The sequence below is a fragment of the Phyllobates terribilis genome, unplaced genomic scaffold, assembly GCF_046119375.1.
Source record: "Phyllobates terribilis strain yellow unplaced genomic scaffold, ASM4611937v1 Scaffold_11__3_contigs__length_659146591, whole genome shotgun sequence".
NCBI classification, from domain to species: domain Eukaryota; kingdom Metazoa; phylum Chordata; class Amphibia; order Anura; family Dendrobatidae; genus Phyllobates; species Phyllobates terribilis.
In genome coordinates this window covers 484,082,267-484,096,323 of record NW_027362771.1, presented here as the reverse complement: position 1 = coordinate 484,096,323, position 14,057 = coordinate 484,082,267, and the positions used below count along the sequence as shown (strand labels likewise).

At 42.4% G+C, this 14,057-nt stretch overlaps 1 protein-coding gene across 1 annotated transcript in view; it reads left to right on the top strand.

Moving 5' to 3' along the window:
- The window catches only part of ITGA11 (integrin subunit alpha 11), a 191,793-nt gene that overhangs the window by 36,496 nt on the left and 141,240 nt on the right, over nt 1-14,057 (top strand). Inside the window, exon 2 of the mRNA XM_073653470.1 lies at nt 1,046-1,157. Within this exon, the coding sequence (XP_073509571.1) occupies nt 1,046-1,157 (112 nt within the window). The remainder of the gene's footprint in view (nt 1-1,045; nt 1,158-14,057) is intronic.

Here is a 14,057-nt window from a genome sequence, read left to right as displayed (position 1 = left end):
GAGAAAGGAAAGAAGGGGGTCCTGTGCCATATTCCTGAACTGCCTGGGGGTTGACCGAGCCCCTCTCCTGGCGGACGCAGCACGGCTCGGGCGGTCATTGCTGACAGAAGTGACTGGGAATATACGAACGGTGAGTAAAAGACCCTGGACTGCAACACGTTGTCTGTGTGTTCCTTGCTCCTCCAGCACTATCGGTACTGGGACTCCCTGCACCATCACCCCCACCATCCACTACACTGCCCTGGGGCTGCACTCCTCCCGTGGGGAGTTACACTACCTCAGCTGCATACACCATCAGCCTCAGCGGTCTGCTTTGCAGCGGCGGTTAGCACTGACCGCAATCCACGGGTGGCGTAGTCGGACATTACCTGAAACATATAAAAGACTGCCACTGGTCTGACCACCCTGAGCCACGGGACCGGGTTGCCACTACTACCCCCATCGTCTCCCCATTGCCCGGTTCCGAGTGCCCCACGGCCCAGGGGGCGAGTCATATGCACAATTTGAATATAAGCAGGAGATGTGTAGAGATGGTAAAGCAAAACTTGAATAGGTGTTTAGCAGCAGCATGAGTTTTAGTGAGAAAATAAAGTTTTAAGCAAGTAAGTGTCTTCCCTGTTACTACTATCTGGGCAGGTCCTGGAAGTGACGCGCTCTCAGCAATCTGCAATAACGCTCTCTGATCCCTACCCTCTGCACTTGATTGATGGCTATAGTGGACTCGTGATTGGATGCTACAGTTGTCACTCATGAGCCGGAGGGAGGGGTTATGTCTTGCTTACTGCAGAGAGCTCAGAGTTTTTCAGCATAAGGGTCCGCCCAGATAGCACTTGCTGGAGCTTTATTAAAATGTCACATTCTCATTTATACTCACTATAACAATTTACATAAAGATATGTTTTCACATCTCTACAGGTCTCCTATCAAGGTCCGTCAGCAGTTTTACTGCTGACAAATTACCTTTGAGAAGTGAGGATAGGGTCAGGTAATGCTTAATCTTCTGGAGGTGCACAGCTCTTTATATTCTCCATCTTTTCTCTTTTAGGTGTGACTGACACATTCAACATTGATGACAAGAAGCCAAGGATTATCCAAGGATCCAAGGATGCGTTCTTTGGATATACAGTAAAGCAACATCTGGTTGGAGACAAGAAATGGTAAGTGCAGATCACCCACCAGCCACGCTTTCACACAAGTATGTTAAGATGTTGGGTATATAAGAGTAGAGGGCTCATCAGTGCAAAGAAAAGCTCAAACTTAGTTATGTCTAGCAGATCATTTCTGCAGGCAGGCTCGGACTGGCCCACAGGGGAGCAGGAGAATCCTCCGGTAGGCCCCTGTGAAGGAGTACTAACGAGTAGTTCTATCACTCTTGATTCACAAGTTGCAGAAAAAGGTATAATCTAATCATTCATTAAGCAAGCCAGCCAAGTTAACATTATAGAAGGAAAAGTAAATTTCAGGTTATTTTTGCATGTAACTGAACAGTGGGCCCCAAGAATCAATGTTACTGGTGGGCCTTTGCCAACCCAGTCCAACACTGTCTGCAGGTAACGTTAGATATTGTTTTATTTCTTATTCCTTTTCCTATAAAAAAAAAAGTGTGTCTACAAGTAAATATATAGACAACCACAAATAGTAGACTGTGGCCCTCGCGGGCAGGGTCCTCTCTCCTCCTGTACCAGTCATCGACTTCTGTTGTTTAACATTATTGTACTTGTTTTTATTATGTATATCCCTTTTCACTTGTAAAGTGCCACGGACTAAATGGTGCTATAATAATAATAATAATAATATTATGTTTGTTATACATTTACCCTAAAATTAATTACATTTTGCCCATTTGGAAGAACATCTTTTTATTTGCTACAATGCATGGTGGCTCCACTGCTCTATAATATGGCAAAATCCACAATATATAGCGTCAATGTACCATTGTAAGGTGTCTCCATATAGCATCATATTACAGAGATATTCTCTCCTACAAGTAATATATTAGAGTAATACAGCATCCGATGCAATATGCCATGATATTTTTTTGGTCAAATTTAAACTGATCATCACCCAAAATACCTTTCTATATTTCCACAATTGAGGATGTCAGTAACATAGTAGCATAAATAAGTAAGATTAAAGGGAACTTGTCAAAAAAAACGTTATTAACCTGCAGATATGGGGTTAATCAGCAAATTAATAGTGTTCTAATGCCATACGGCCGTCATACTGACAGCCAAGCTGTCGGGAGGAAATCAATTTTATTCCTCAGCAGCCTCCGGCTTTCAGTCACCACTCAGTACATAGGGATAACCACCCCCCTGGCACTGACTGACAGCGGTGACTGAAGCCAGACCTCTATGACTGAATCCGGAGGCAGCTGGGGAATTGTTCATTTCCTCCCATCAGCCAAAAGAGAGAGGTTTTCTAAAATTGGAAAACTATTTTAAGAATGGTGCATTCTTAATAATTTACATTATTGTCTATGGAAAAAAAACATAACATAGAAATCAAAGTGTGAAAATTGACAGCTGACTGGCCTGTCAGAAGTAGGTCACATTCATTTACTGAGCAAAAATATAATCTGTAGAAACGTTCAATGAGAAAATACACATTCTGCGCAGAGGTTTGTCTAGCCCCTTACTACAGGTAGTGTAACACAGGATACGTAGATGATTAAAATATAGCTTAATAGACAGACGTGTGTTCAGACACTCTCGGTTGTTCCAGACATCCAGGAGAGGATTATGAGAAACCCAAGGAAATCGATATGAAAAGTAATTTCAAGTGGTGTATTACAATTGGTTACTGGATAGGAACACAGATGCATCACATTCATTTGGCCGGGGACAGTATGTGGTTGACCTCATCTCTATGCCTGGCCAGCTTCAATATAAAAAGAAGTTATTGCTCGAACACTTTCAAAATAAGTGACATAATTTTATGAAATATTCAGATTACATAACAACCTTGACTGCACCTAATAAATGGTGACAAATGCTCTTTATAAATGTTTTTTGACACTAAAGCTACATTTCCACAATGAGTGTTTGGTGAGTATTTGACTCTCTGCACCTATTAGGTAAATTAAGTTACTTTTCATTGCGTTTTCGAGTGCATTATATTACACGTGTATTTAATGCATTTTTGACCCTAGTGTTTTTGCCTCTTTTTAGTGTGTCATGTTTTAATTAAAGCTGCTTTGTTGTTGATACTTCCTGGTATTTAGCTTCAACAAAACTTTATTTATACAGTCATGTGTGGATTACATGCATTTTCAGTGCATTTCCACAGCAGAAACGCACTAAAAACATGTATGCGATTTTTACATACAGATTTTCTGCTTCTAATGCAATTCTATGGGGAAAATCCGCACATAAAAATTACCATACCTGAAAGAGAAATTGACATGCTGTGGATTTCAATAACGCACAACGGGTCATTTTACACTAAAAAGACCTGTGGTTAAAAAGAAGCAAAAGGGGCATGAGGTTTTTATTAATCCACTTTCCTGGAACTGTAAGACGCTTTGTTTTTTGTGTCAAAAACTCATCGTCCAGAACTTAACCTAAAGCGCTTTAGCCAGTGTATATTCAATATTGAGTGCAGTATATTATTCAGAATTGTGAAATCAATATCAATATAAAGGGTTAAATTTATTAGACTACAAAAAAAAAAAAGGTCAAAAAGAAGCCTCCACATGTTTGCATTTTTGTTGTGTGTTTGTATCTCATTTGGGATCTGTAGGAATCTCTAGTGTTGGCCACGTCTTATCTGGAGGGATTAAGTTGAGGAGGAGCCTAGATTCTGGCCATGATTCCATATGAGCTGTAAAGTTTATTAATGTGATTGTGAGCCTATAAAAATGGTTAGGGCCTTCACCGAAAATACGGATCACGCCGTCCAAATGGACAATGTCCCAGAATGGCAGCCATGGCAGTCAGAGTTACACGAGGTGCTTCTGCTGTACTTTCTACATGATATTTATAGAAATCACTACTAATATTATTGTTGAAGAAGGGATTTGGAAAAAGTGGGAAAAACGGCATTTTTTTTTAAAAGAAAGAAGTAGATTTAAAAGAAATGAGAAATATAAACAAAGGAATTATAATTCTCTCTTCTGATGGATCCAAAAAATAAATCAGATAATGAGATATTCCCTAAGGTCATCCAATTTGTTGTATTTGTTTAGCTCTTCCTAGTAAAGCAGATGACCTTAACTTGCTTCTGTTCACATGAGCAGCAGGCTCTAAGGTTAAGGCCTGGTTCACACACAGCAGTTTGGTGAAGTTATTTGACGCCATGTTTTGAGCCAAAATTAGTAATGGATCCTGAGGGAAGTTAAAGTATACAGGAAAAAGGGTACGTCGCTTCTTCAATAGAGGCTAAAATAGATTTATCATGTCCTGTGTGAGCCTAAAGAAGAAAGCTACTAAAGGACGAATTATTAAATCTGCAGTTGTTCTCCATTATACAATTTTTATGACAGGTTCACGTAGTATGGTTGCAACTTGGTTGTTGTATGCAGTTTCCATTATACTCCTCCATTTTTTATAGTCTATCCTCCCTTGACAAAAAAGCACACAGAAACCCCTCCACTCCTGTGATGTGCGTCTTTTATATCTCGGTTTCAGATTAGCCCTGTATGGCTCTTTGTTGTTTTTTTTTAATACTCAAGGGTGTTTTGACTTTGGTATAGCCCAAGACGAAGCTTTGTGTTTGGTATGTGGACAAGATATAATACTAGTGTCATATTCTGCCCTTTGCTCCCCATGCAATGAATCAGTTCTATAGTCTAGTGTTACATTGTGGCAGCACCTTCTGTAGTTACTATTAACTCTAGAGATAAGCTACACTGGAGAGCTGACATTATCATGTATTTTAGATACATTCCTTTGCTTCCCTGAAATTCCCAACAGGATCCACAATTAATAACTCCATAGAAAAACCTCAAGATCTGAAAAATGATCAAATAACCTTTATATATAAATAAGTCGTCCTTCAAAGTACTGTTAAGATTTACATTGATTTTCTAAACCCATACTCGACCATTGCATCATGTGTTCTGTATGTTAGACCATCTGTGAAGAAAAGAAAGATCAAAGAAGTACAATTGAATCTAAAATTTCTATTTAACTCTTTTGTTGTAATATTTGTATCTAAGAAAGTGATGCTGTATCTCTGTCATTGCAGCTCCACCAAAGTGTCTAATATCCCAAACTCTTGAAAAGCAATAGGACGTAACACAATTTTAGGATAAAAAGTCATATTTTGAGAAATACCATCATATCTATGTAAGATCAGAAAGTCCACAAAGAACTCTGCAATAGACAGAATAAAATAGTGAGATTAGGACCCCTCAACACTATCACATTATGAATGGTGTCATAAAAACTCACACCAAGTGGTCTGTGAGTTTTCTATGACACCAATCTGTCACAGTTTTCAACAGCCCTAATTTCACTGATTAGCTGCAGGGATCGGATGGCATAACAATGTCACGCAATCCCTGGGAGAGCCAGTGCTGATACTGCTGGAATGACGCCGGCATCGGAGGTGAGTACAAGTGTTATTTTTCAACTGGGGGGGATATATAGGGATTCAGAAAGGGTGGTTCAAGTTTTAAAGGGGCTGTCCCCTTTCAGAAAACTTTCTTTTACATACTGCGGTATCTATAAATAAAACAAGCTGAATATTAATTACCCTCAATGGATCCAACATTGACTCTCTGCTGCTGATCCGGTCTCCGTTAGTTGACATCACATTAACAGCACTAGAGCCAATCAGTGATTTAAAGCTCACTGATTGGCTGCAGTGTTGCCAATGTGATGTCAGCACTACAGGCAAACAACAGAGCATGAGTCGCTGACCTCACTGATTGGCCACAGTGCTGTCGGCGTGATGTCAGCACTGCTGACAAACATCACAGACTGTGGCAGTGGCAGAGAGCCAGTGCTGCATCCGGAGAAGGTAAGTAATACTTTGTTTCTTTTTTTATAGCTTCCTCAGCCTATAAAGTTTTCTGAAAAGGAACTACCGCTTTAACAATGGCAAAATAAAATGTTCAGACTGTAAAATGAAAGTACCACATGGAAATAAGAGCCACGTGGTAAAATACACTGCTCAAAAAAATAAAGGGAACACTCAAATAACACATCCTAGATCTGAATGAATGAAATATTCTCATTGAATACTTTGTTCTATACAAAGTTGAATGTGCTGACAACAAAATCACACAAAAATCATCAATGGAAATCAAATTTATTAACCAATGGAGGCCTGGATTTGAAGTCACCCCCAAAATAAAAGTGGAAAAACACACTACAGGCTGATCCAACTTTGATGTAATGTCCTTAAAACAAGTCAAAATGAGGCTCAGTATTGTGTGTGGCCTCCACGTGCCTGTATGACCTCCCTACAAATGCCTGGGCATGCTCCTGATGAGGTTGCAGATGATCTCCTGTGGGATCTCCTCCCAGACCTGGACTAAAGCACCCTCCAACCCCTGGACAGTCTGTGGTGCAACGTGACATTGGTGGATGGAGCGAGACATGATGTCCCAGATGTGCTCAATCGGATTCAGGTCTGGGGAACGGGCGGGCCAGTCCATAGCTTCAATGCCTTCATCTTGAAGGAACTGCTGACACACTCCAGCCACATGAGGTCTGGCATTGTCCTGCATTAGGAGGAACCCAGGGATCTCATCTCGGTACCTAATGGCAGTCAGGCTACCTCTGGCGAGCACATGGAGGGCTGTGCGGCCCTCCAAAGAAATGCCACCCCACACCATTACTGACCCACTGCCAAACCGGTCATGTTGAAGGATGTTGCAGGCAGCAGATCGCTCCCCACGGCGTCTCCAGACTCTGTCACGTCTGTCACATGTGCTCAATGTGAACCTTTCATCTGTGAAGAGCACAGGGCGCCAGTGGCGACTTTGCCAATCCTGGTGTTCTGTGGCAAATGCCAAGCGTCCTGCACGGTGTTGGGCTGTGAGCACAACCCCCATCTGTGGACGTCGGGCCCTCATACCACCCTCATGGAGTCGGTTTCTAACCGTTTTTGCAGACACATGCACATTTGTGGCCTGCTGGAGGTCATTTTGCAGGGCTCTGGCAGTGCTCCTCCTGTTCCTCCTTGCTCAAAGGCGGAGGTAGCGGTCCTGCTGCTGGGTTGTTGCCCTCCTACGGCCCCCTCCACATCTCCTGATGTACTCACCTGTCTCCTGGTAGTGCCTCCAGCCTCTGGACACTACGCTGACAGACACAGCAAACCTTCTTGCTACAGCGCGCATTGATGTGCCATCCTGGATGAGCTGCACTACCTGAGCAATTTCTGTGGGTTGTAGAGTCCGTCTCATGCTACCACGAGAGTAAAAGCACAACCAACATTCAAAAGTGACCAAAACATCAGCCAGAAAGCATTGGTACTGAGATGCGGTCTGTGGTCCCCACCTGCAGAACCACTCCTTTATTGAGGGTGTCTTGATAATTGCCAATAATTTCCATCTACTGTCTATTCCATTTGCACAACAGCATGTGAAATTGATTGTCAATCAGTGTTGCTTCCTAAGTGGACAGTTTGATTTCACAGAAGTTTGATTTACTTGGAGTTATATTCTGTTGTTTAAGTGTTCCCTTTATTTTTTTGAGCAATGTATATAGGTAAACCCCTGCTATAAACGATTGCGGAATTTTATAAAAATGTATTTTTACATAGTTAACCAGATACCTGGTATCTATAAGCCATGCACAATATGTGGAATATATCGCGTGTGGCCATTCTAAGCAAAAAGTCATCCGTGGCATCGTTCAGTGCTGAAGTCATGAAACAATGTATTCTGGCAGCTAATGCTTTGCATTTTTAATCATATGAAAGATCACCATCAACAAATTTGCAACGATCGCTGGTTATCTAGATATATAGTCAGAAATGAGAGGCTTTTCTGGTATTAATTGTTGATGCCTTCATTTATTCTCTCCTGTGCTCATCTAGATATGTACAATGTACAAGTTTAATCTTCAGGACAGGATGACGTACACTAGTCATCTGGTGAGGCTCAGTGCGTGCCGGAATTAGTCATGTCCCCCCTGGGTCAGTGATGGAGACTTATGGTCAAGTGTGAAGAGTACAGTCATGGCCAAAAGTATTGAGAATGAGACAAATAGTAATTTTTCCAAAGTTTACTGCTTCATTTTTTGTAATGGCAATTTGCATATACTCCTGAATGTCAAAGAGTGATCAGCTTAACAGCAATTACTGTACTTGCAAAGTCAATATTTGCCCAGAAAATGAACTTTAACCCCCAAAACACATTTCAACATCATTGCAGTCCTGCCTTAAAAGGAGCAGCTAACATCGTTTTAGTGATTGATCCATTAACACAGGTGTGGGTGTTGATGAGGACAGGGCTGGCGATCAATCAGTCATGATTAAGTAAGAATGACATCACTGAACACTTTAAAAGGAGGCTGGTTCTTGGTATCATTGTTTCTCTTCAGTTAACCATGGTTATCTCTAAAGAAACACGTGCAGCCATCATTGCACTGCACAAAAATGGCCTAACAGGGAAGAGTATCGCAGCTACAAAGATTGCACCTCAGTCAACAATCTATCGCATCATCAAGAACTTCAAGGAGAGAGCTTCCATTGTTGTCAAAAAGGCTCCAGGGCGCCCAAGAAAGACCAGCAAGCGCCAGGACCGTATCTTAAAACTGTTTCAGCTGCGGGATCGGACTACCAGCAGTGCCGAGCTTGCTCAGGAATGGCAGCAGGCTGGTGTGAGTGCTTCTGCACGCACTGTGAGGCGGAGACTCTTTGAGCAAGGGCTGGTTTCAAGGAGGGCAGCAAAGAAGCCACTTCTCTCCAGAAAAAAACATCAGGGACCGACTGATATTCTGCAAAAGGTACAGGGAGTGGACTGCTGAGGACTGGGGCAAAGTCATTTTCTCTGATGAATCCCCTTTTCGATTGTTTGGGACATCTGGAAAACAGCTTATTCAGAGAAGAAGAGGTGAGCGCTACCACCAGTCTTGTCTAATGCCAACTGTAAAGCATCCTGAAACCATTCATGTGTGGGGTTGCTTCTCAGCCAAGGGAATCGGCTCACTCACAGTCTTGCATAAAAACACAGCCATGAATAAAAAATGGTACCAGAATGTCCTCCAAGAGCAACTTCTCCCAACCGTCCAAGAGCAGTTTGGCGCCCAACAATGCCTTTTCCAGCATGATGGAGCACCTTGCCATAAAACAAAGGTGATAACTAAATGGCTCATGGAACAAAAAATAGAGATTTTGGGTCCATGGCCTGGAAACTCCCCAGATCTTAATCCCATTGAGAACTTGTGGTCAATCATCAAGAGACGGGTGGACAATCAAAAACCAACAAATTCTGGCAAAATGCAAGCATTGATTATGCAAAAATGGACTGCTATCAGTCAGGATTTGGTCCAAAAGTTGATTGAGAGCATGCCAGGGAGAATTACAGAGGTCTTGAAGAAGAAGGGGCAACACTGCAATTATTGACTTGCTGCATTAACTCATTCTAACTGTTAATATAACCTATTGGTACTCATAATATGATTGCAATTATATTTCTGTATGTGATATAAACATCAGACAAATACTAATAAAAACCAGAGGCCAGCAGATCATGTGAAAATATAATTTTGGTGTCATTCTCAAAACTTTTGGCCATGACTGTACAGATGCTGAGATACCATGCCTGTTATATAACAAGTGTTCCTGAGCCCAGGATTTAGGGTAAGCCGAAGCTGACCCAAGGGAAGTTACTTATTAAATCGAAGAACTATGGAATGAGTTCATCGGATGTGTAAGTTTCCTAGATCAGAAGGCGTAAAGCGTGCGGGATGTGCCAGCTCTGCTCTGCCTTCAGGATACAGAAGTGATGTAAGAGTAATTCTCTGTAAACAACAGCTTGGATGGAGTTTATGTGGGGGAGAAGAGATACAACAGATCAAGTGATGTTATTCAGAGTCAATGCTGTGTGATCCAGCCCTGCCCAGGCACCATATCAGGAACGATGGAGGGAGACAGAGGCAGCAGGGATGCCATACTTCATTCTCGTGATAGGCTGCACCATGTTTTAATACTTGCTCTGTTACTAATCACTGAAAAAAGGACATAAACGTAAAAAAAAAAATTGCAGAAAAAAAGGCAGCCATACTTACTAGTGAAGAGCGAGCACTCAAATGCTCGGGTGCTCGAAGCTCGGGTCGAGCACATTGGAATACTTGGGTGCTCGACCCGAGCAACGAGCCCAATGTAAGTCTATGGGAAACTCGAGCATTTTTCTGGAGGTCCCCCCCGGCGGTCTGCAGAAGGTCAAAAATTGCCCAAATCGATGGGAACGGTGCTCAATTAAACGTCAGGCAGGCAGAATATATAGGCAGGCAGTGTATATAGGAGGGTGCATGAAAAACATAGCAGGGCAATTGGAACACACTAGTGCCCTCCGATTTTCATGCACCCGTCTATTTAAAAAAGCCGGCAATTCATCAGCGGCATACACCGGTACCCGACAATTTAGAACAGAAAGAATAGAGCATCACACATAGATTAGATAGATAGAAACATGTCAGTCACATATATAATAAGTACAGTGATAGTGTTGATTACTGTACTTGTCATTTAGTGTTAAAATAAAGGATTTATTTAAAAAAAAATTGGCGTGGGGTTCCCCGTAATTTTAGTCTCTAGCGGAGGTTAAGCAGACGGCTGGGGCCGATGTTTGAAGCCTGGGAAGGGGGTAATACCCACGGAGCTTCCCAGGCTACTAATATCAGCCCCCAGCTGAATACCTAGCCTTTACTAGCTATTAAAATGGAGGACCCCCCAAAAAAAAATGACGTGGGGTCCCCCCTAATTTAATAGCTAGCAAAGGCTAGGCAGACAGCTGGGGGCTGATATTAATAGCCCAGGAAGGGAGCCATGAATATTGGCCCCCTCCCAGGCTAGAAACACCAGCAGTCAGCCGCCCCAGAAATGGCGCATCCATATACAGTACATTATAGGTTGTCCTATCTGGGACATTTATGGCATTTCCACAAGATATAGATGCAGGTCCCACCACTGGAACTCATATAGCCAAATGTGTCTTGAGAATGGAGCCTTGCTGGGAAAGAAATGTGGCCATGCTTGAGCGGGTCTCTCTACTAACTTGCATGAGAGATCCAGCAGTGGGATCTATCGGATATTTATGGCATATTCTGTGTAAATTTCATAATTGTCCCAGCTGGGAAAAACCCTTTCAGCACCCTAAATACATTCACTTTCCATGAATTAAGATGCACTCACAATATATCCAGCTATTCGGTGAATTTTTCACTATTTCATTATTTTTATGAAGGTTCTTACAAGTGGTTACATAAGATCTCATTGGCTTAGTTGACCACATTGAGTGCCACACCTGTTCGCAGCTGAAGTCTTGTCCTGGCACTGACTACTCGTAGGACATAAACATTTTTGGTGCTCTGTGCTTTTCTGAGGATCTCGTGGAATTACAGTATGTGGACTGAGGTCAATCATTTTATTACGTGTCACCACTACAGATCGGAGCATACTGTCAGATCTCACATCACAGTTCCATGAGTCGGCCCCGTTCCTGGGCTACACTTCTGCTGCTGTTTATATTTTCCTGGCTCTGCTCCCTTTGACCAGATGTTTGAAGGTTCCTCCTTTATGTCTGTCGCTTTGGAATGTCCCCATCACCAGCGTGGCCACATGTGCGCAGCATGAGGTCCTGACTGTGTGGGGAGACATCAAGGATTCATCACTGCTAGGCATTATAAGGACCAGTAGATACGAACGCATCTTTGGGTGCAAAGGCAGATTTCATCTGTTGTGTCGTGTATATTTCCATCATTCATACGGTTACATTTCCTGCTAAGTTCATTGTTGCCCAATGAGCCAATACTTACACTCCCCTCACATCTGGTTTTGTGAGTAGTCTTTGGCAGCTGCTTCCAGTCTTATGGAAAGACTCCCAAACCCGCTTTGTCTGCTAAAAATGAACCAAAACCTATAAAATAAAATTACATCTGATCTGCTACCAACCTGCAACTGTGAACGTTCAGTGAAATCCTGAGCTCTGGATTCATGAAGCTGTTATGGACTCAACAGACCGTAGGGGAAGCTTATACTAAATGAGGCAATAGATAACTTTATCCTATTGTAACCATGCAATATTCAAAGCTTCCCTGAATCTAAATTACCTGAAGAAGGTAAATAAAGGGAAAGTCCAGTGAATTCCAGAGGATAGATTATAACATGCTGATATGTGGGTGTCCAACCGCTGAGACAATTGTCAGGTCAGAGAACTTTTATCCCTGATGAAGAACTTTTTATCCCCGTCACAAGAGGGCACAGCAGATCAGATGCCCGACCGCCACTTGATTCATTCCCTATGGGCGAGCTGGAAAAAGCCAAGAATACCATAATTTTTGGTTAGTGGGTCCTTAGTTAAGCCAATAGGCCTACGATATACAGCTTGCACTACTATAATTTCATTTCTTAGACAATTGGGAGCAGGGGTGGACATAACATTGGTGTAATCGGCACAGCAGCACAGTGGCCCAAGAGGTAAGGCTGTCCAATTCCTCCCCCAAGCAGCAAGCAGCTTGTTATAGACAGAACTATTGGACTGCTAAGGGTCTTAATAGTGTTCTTGTGCAGGGGCCCTCTTCTGTCTGTGTCCGCCACTGATTGGGAGACATTTTGAGAAAGCTATTGCAAAGAAGTATAACACTAAGATAGCAAAGGATTCTCCTAAAGGCAAGCTCTGTGCAAAAAACTGAAGATAGGAGTATATTCTCCAGAAAGAAAACTAGAGAGAAAGAGAGATCCTTGTGTCATGGACTGTCCCCTATGGTGCTGCACTTATAACATGGTGTGTACATTTTGCCCAGAGTCCTCCTTTAACGCCTCATTCAGATGTCCGAGTTGCACATGTAAGAATGGTGGACTGGGCTATCGTCTTCCTACCCCTGAAGTCATCAATCGCGTTGTATTATACTGTGAACAATGTTATGCACCTTTCATGTACAGTACAGACCAAAAGTTTGGACACACCTTCTCATTTAAAGATTTTTCTGTATTTTCATGACTATGAAAATTGTACATTCACACTGAAGGCATCAAAACTATGAATTAACACATGTGGAATTATATACTTAACAAAAAAGTGTGAAACAACTGAAAATATGTCTTATATTCTAGGTTCTTCAAAGTAGCCACCTTTTGCTTTGATTGACTGCTTTGCACACACTTGGCATTCTCTTGATGAGCTTCAAGAGGTAGTCACCGGAAATGGTTTTCACTTCACAGGTGTGCCCTGTCAGGTTTAATAAGTGGGATTTCTTGCCTTATAAATGGGGTTGGGACCATCAGTTGTGTTGTGCAGAAGTCAGGTGGATACACAGCTGATAGTCCTACTGAATAGACTGTTAGAATTTGTATTATGGCAAGAAAAGAGCAGCTACGTTAAGAAAAACGAGTGGCCATCATTACTTTAAGAAATGAAGGTCAGTCAGTCCGAAAAATTGGGAAAACTTTGAAAGTGTCCCCAAGAGCAGTTGCAAAAACCATCAAGCGCTACAAAGAAACTGTCTCACATGAGGACCGCCCCAGGAAAGGAAGACCAAGAGCAGGGCCGGCTCCAGGTTTTTCTGGGCCCCGGGCGAAAGAGTCTCAGTGGGCCCCTTTAACACATACCACGATTCATGATGCAGAGATACGGCGGAGAAATATATATATATATATATATATTAGTACAATGCAAAGATTTCACTTCTTACATTACATGAGTGATATCTATTGTAAATTCCACAATAGCTCAGAAACCGGCGAATCGCTCCACACAGTATACTGGCCCCCATATAAGGCTCCATACGGAATACTGGCCCCCATATAACGCTTCATACGGAATACTGGCCCCCATATAAGGCCCCATACGGAATACTGGCCCCCATATAAGGCTCCATGCGGAATACTGACCCCCATATAAGGCTCCATGCGGAATACTGACCCCCATATAAGGCTCCATG